This window comes from Ipomoea nil, unplaced genomic scaffold (assembly GCF_001879475.1).
Source record: "Ipomoea nil cultivar Tokyo-kokei standard unplaced genomic scaffold, Asagao_1.1 scaffold0873, whole genome shotgun sequence".
Taxonomy (NCBI): Eukaryota; Viridiplantae; Streptophyta; class Magnoliopsida; order Solanales; family Convolvulaceae; genus Ipomoea; species Ipomoea nil.
The window spans coordinates 1,934,546-1,938,362 of record NW_017617301.1 but is presented as its reverse complement, the minus strand read 5'-3'; the positions used below and the strand labels follow the sequence as shown (position 1 = coordinate 1,938,362).

At 37.9% G+C, this 3,817-nt stretch overlaps 1 protein-coding gene across 1 annotated transcript; it reads left to right on the top strand.

Moving 5' to 3' along the window:
* Positions 1-1,300: 1,300 nt before the first annotated feature.
* LOC109178861 lies at positions 1,301-3,295 on the top strand. Its single transcript, XM_019328412.1, has 4 exons — positions 1,301-2,143; positions 2,259-2,333; positions 2,429-2,566; positions 2,618-3,295. The coding sequence occupies exons 1-4, from the start codon at positions 1,301-1,303 to the stop codon at positions 3,293-3,295; spliced, it is 1,734 nt and encodes a 577-aa protein (XP_019183957.1).
* The last annotated feature ends 522 nt before the right edge of the window (positions 3,296-3,817 follow it).

The window sequence follows — 3,817 nt, the reverse complement described above, 5'->3', positions numbered from 1 at the left end:
AGGAAGGCTGTAGTCCACCGACCTGAGTAATCAGGCGGTGTGTAGTGCTACGGCTGGCTACGATCCACCGAGTGATGGGACAGCGGTGTGTAGGGCCGTAGTCTCCGAGGATCTTCGCCCACCGACTGAGTTTAGCTCAGCGGTGTGTCGGGCTTGATCTTCTACGGTCCACCGACTGTACGCATCAACGGTGTGTAGGGTCGTAAGTCCCCCCTTGTAAAGGGGATCGCGGTCCACCGACTGTGTGCGTCAACGGTGTGTCGGATCGTGGTCCGACGTTGAGTTCGTCAGCGGTTTCCAAAGGGTTGGTTGCGATTAACTCCCCTCATACCGCGGTACTGAGGTAGGGTGCTGCGAGGCCGTATTAATGCTATAAGCATTAACCCTCTTGTTCGGGGCATGCGATTGGTTCCGTGGCGCCATCAACGATTATGTGATATGAATGATGATTGAATGATGATGTGTTTGAATTGAAAAGTGTTCTGCGACCTTAGAGGCGTATTCCTTATGATGATTATCTCTACTTAACTGTTTATTATTGTTTGATGTGTTTGTCCCTACTTGCTGAGTCTATTCTCGGTTTTAAAGCTAGAGTCTCTTAAAAATCTATCTTCCTGCTCCAAAATGGTTTTCCTATATATATATATATATATATATATATATATATATATGTATATATATATATATATATATATATATACATATATATATATATACATATATATATATATACCTATATTGTATTTCAACGCGTTGGAGTGGGTTACTAGCATCTCTCGCTAAACGGATATATTTGGCTTTTAGGCACAGATGAGTAGATCCCAGAGTGCGCTAGAGATCCGAGGCGTAGAGTAGCTAGTTCCCTTTTGGCCTGCGTGCCATAATTATCTATTGACATTATTTGAGGATTTTTTTTAGATAGCCTGTGCACCTGAGTTCTCTAGCTCAGGTGCAGCATAGCACCCCATACTCTTATGCTTGATTTTGGGATTTAATGAGGAATTACCTTTATTATATAAGTTTTGAAAGTTTCAAAATTTGGGGGTGTTATAGTTGGTATCAGAGCCTAAGTTTGACCCTAGGATAAGACTCTTAAGACCAGACCTTAGGACATTAGGCCTGAACTCTAGGTACTTAGGAACATAGGACTCAAAAATCTTAGGACGCGCGATGGGATTGTGAAAGCTACACATAACCTCCCCTCACTTTATCCCTCCCTAACTTAAAAGAACTCCCTCTACGCTTACCACACCAAGGTAAGGGTGCAGCGCACTGACTCATCATTATAATAAATATTGATATGGGTAGTGATAAAAATACATCTCTTATACTTGGTAGACCATATTTGTTAACAGGAGGAGTAATAATAGATATGCCTTTAGGCAAATTTATTTTTAGAGTAGGAACAGAAAAAGAGGAATTCTCTATCTCTAAAGGTGTTAAATTCCCATCTTTTGATGAATCATGTCATGTTGTTGATGTTATTGATGACCTTGCAAAAGAAACATTTGTTAAGCATTCATTTAGTGAACCGTTGGAAGCATGTCTTACACTTAGTATAAAAATGGAAGAAAAGGAATCTGATTTTGTTGAGTCTTTGATGAGGTTAGAAGGTCAGGGTTATTTGCCTACACATCTTAGTAGGAAATATGAAGATTTAGGTAGTGGCAATCCTTTTCCACTCCCTTCTAATGAAACACCACCTCTATTTGAAATTAAACCACTACCATCACATTTGATATATGTTTTCTTGGGTGTAAATGATACTTATCCTATGATTGTTTATGCTGATTTGCTTCCTGCAGAAGTAGAAAAATTGATGAGAATATTGAGGCAATTTAAGATTGCCTTAGGGTGGTCTATTGCTGATGTTAAGGGGATTAATCCCTCAATTTGTATGCACAGGATATTGATGGAAGAAAATCATACCCCAAGGGTGGAAAGTCAAAGGCGCCTTAATCCTAGCATGACAGAAGTCGTACGTGCTGAAATTCACAAGCTTCTTGATGCAGGTATTATCTATCCCATTTCTGATAGTGCATGGGTTAGTCTTGTACATGTTGTTCCTAAAAAGGGTGGTATCACTGTTCTTAAAAATGATAAAGATGAGTTGATTCCTACTAGAACTGTCACAAGTTGGAGAGTATGTATGGACTATAGGAAGCTAAATGCAGCTACCCATAAAGACCATTTTCATTTACCTTTTGTTGACCAAATGTTAGAATGGTTAGCTGGGTATGCATACTATTCTTTTTTAGATGGCTATTCAGGTTATTTTCAAATTCCCATTGCCCCCGAGGACCAGGAAAAGACTACATTTATTTGTCCATATGGTACTTTTGCATATAGAAGGATGCCATTTGTTTTATGCAATGCACTTGCTACATTTCAATGATGTATGATGACAATCTTTTCTGATATGGTTAAGGATATAATTGAGATTTTTATGGATAATTTTTCAGTAGTTGGTTCCTCTTTTGATACTTGTCTAGCTAACTTGAGCCGTGTTTTACAGCGTTGTGAAGAGACAAATCTTGTGCTTAACTGGGAAAAATGTCATTTTATGGTACCTGAAGGTATTGTGTTAGATCATAAAGTTTCATCTAAAGGGATATAGGTATACTGTTCTAAAGTTGAGGTTATTGAAAAGTTGCTTCCCCCTTCTTCGGTAAGAGCTATTAGAAGTTTTCTAGGCCATGCTGGTTTTTATAGGAGGTTCATTAAAGATTTTGCTAAGATTGTAAAACCTCTTTGCAATTTGTTGGTTAAAGATGTCCCTTTTGTGTTTGATGATGCATGTTCAAAGGCTTTCAATAGCCTTAAACAAGCTTTAATTTCAGTCCCTATTATGGTTGCACCTAATTGGACTTTACCTTTTGAACTTATGTGTGATGCTAGTGATTTTGCATTAGGTGCTGTTTTGGGACAAAGAAGAAATAAAAAGTTGCATGTGATTTCTTATGCAAGCAAAGTATTAAATGATGCTGAAAATAATTATGCAACTACTGAAAAAGAATTTTTAGCCGTTGTTTTTGCTCTTAACAAATTTTTCTTTTATCTTGTTGGATCAAAGGTAATTATCTACACAAATCATTCAGCCATTAAATATTTGTTTCTTAAAAAGGATTCCAAACCTAGATTGATCCGTTGGGTTTTGTTATTGCAAGAATTTGACTTGAAAATTAGAGATAAGAAAGGAACTGAAAACTTAGTGGCTGAACACTTGGCAAGGTTGGAACATATGGAAAAATCTGATGTTGAGGAGTCCATAAATGATGAGTTCCCTGATGAATGACTATGGTTTATTAAAGATAATGTTGTGCCTTGGTTTGCTGATTTTGTTAACTTCCTGGTTGCTAACATTGTTCCACATGATTTTAATACTTACCAGAAAAAGAAGTTTTTTTCAGAAATCAAGCACTATTTTTGGGATGAACCGTTGCTTTTCAGGAGATGTGTTGATGGGATTGTTAGGCGATATGTACCTGAAGAGGAGATGGTCCAAATACTCTATCACTGTCACTCTTCTCCATATGGTGGACACCATGGAGGTAACAAAACTGCTGCCAAAGTCTTACAAAGTGGTTTTTATTGGCCAACTTTGTTCAACGATGCACAGAGCTACGTCATGGCATGCGATAGATGCCAACGTACTAGTACAATTGGGAGGTGACATGAAATGCCTCAACATGGAATCTTTGAGGTAGAACTTTTTGATGTTTGGGGTTTAGATTTTATGGGACCTTTTCCACCTTCTCATGGTAAGTCTTATATATTGGTAGTTGTTGATTATGTCTCCAAATGGGTAGAGGCAATT

Excerpts from the sequence above, each read along its gene's own strand:
- LOC109178861 (XM_019328412.1), top strand. The coding sequence starts at position 1,301 with ATGGGTAGTGATAAAAATACATCTCTTATACTTGGTAGACCATATTTG. Across the intron at positions 2,144-2,258 it reads GAACTGTCACAAGTTGGAGA|ATGGCTATTCAGGTTATTTT; the intron begins GTATGTATGGAC and ends ATTCTTTTTTAG. Across the intron at positions 2,334-2,428 it reads TACATTTATTTGTCCATATG|GATATAATTGAGATTTTTAT; the intron begins GTACTTTTGCAT and ends GATATGGTTAAG.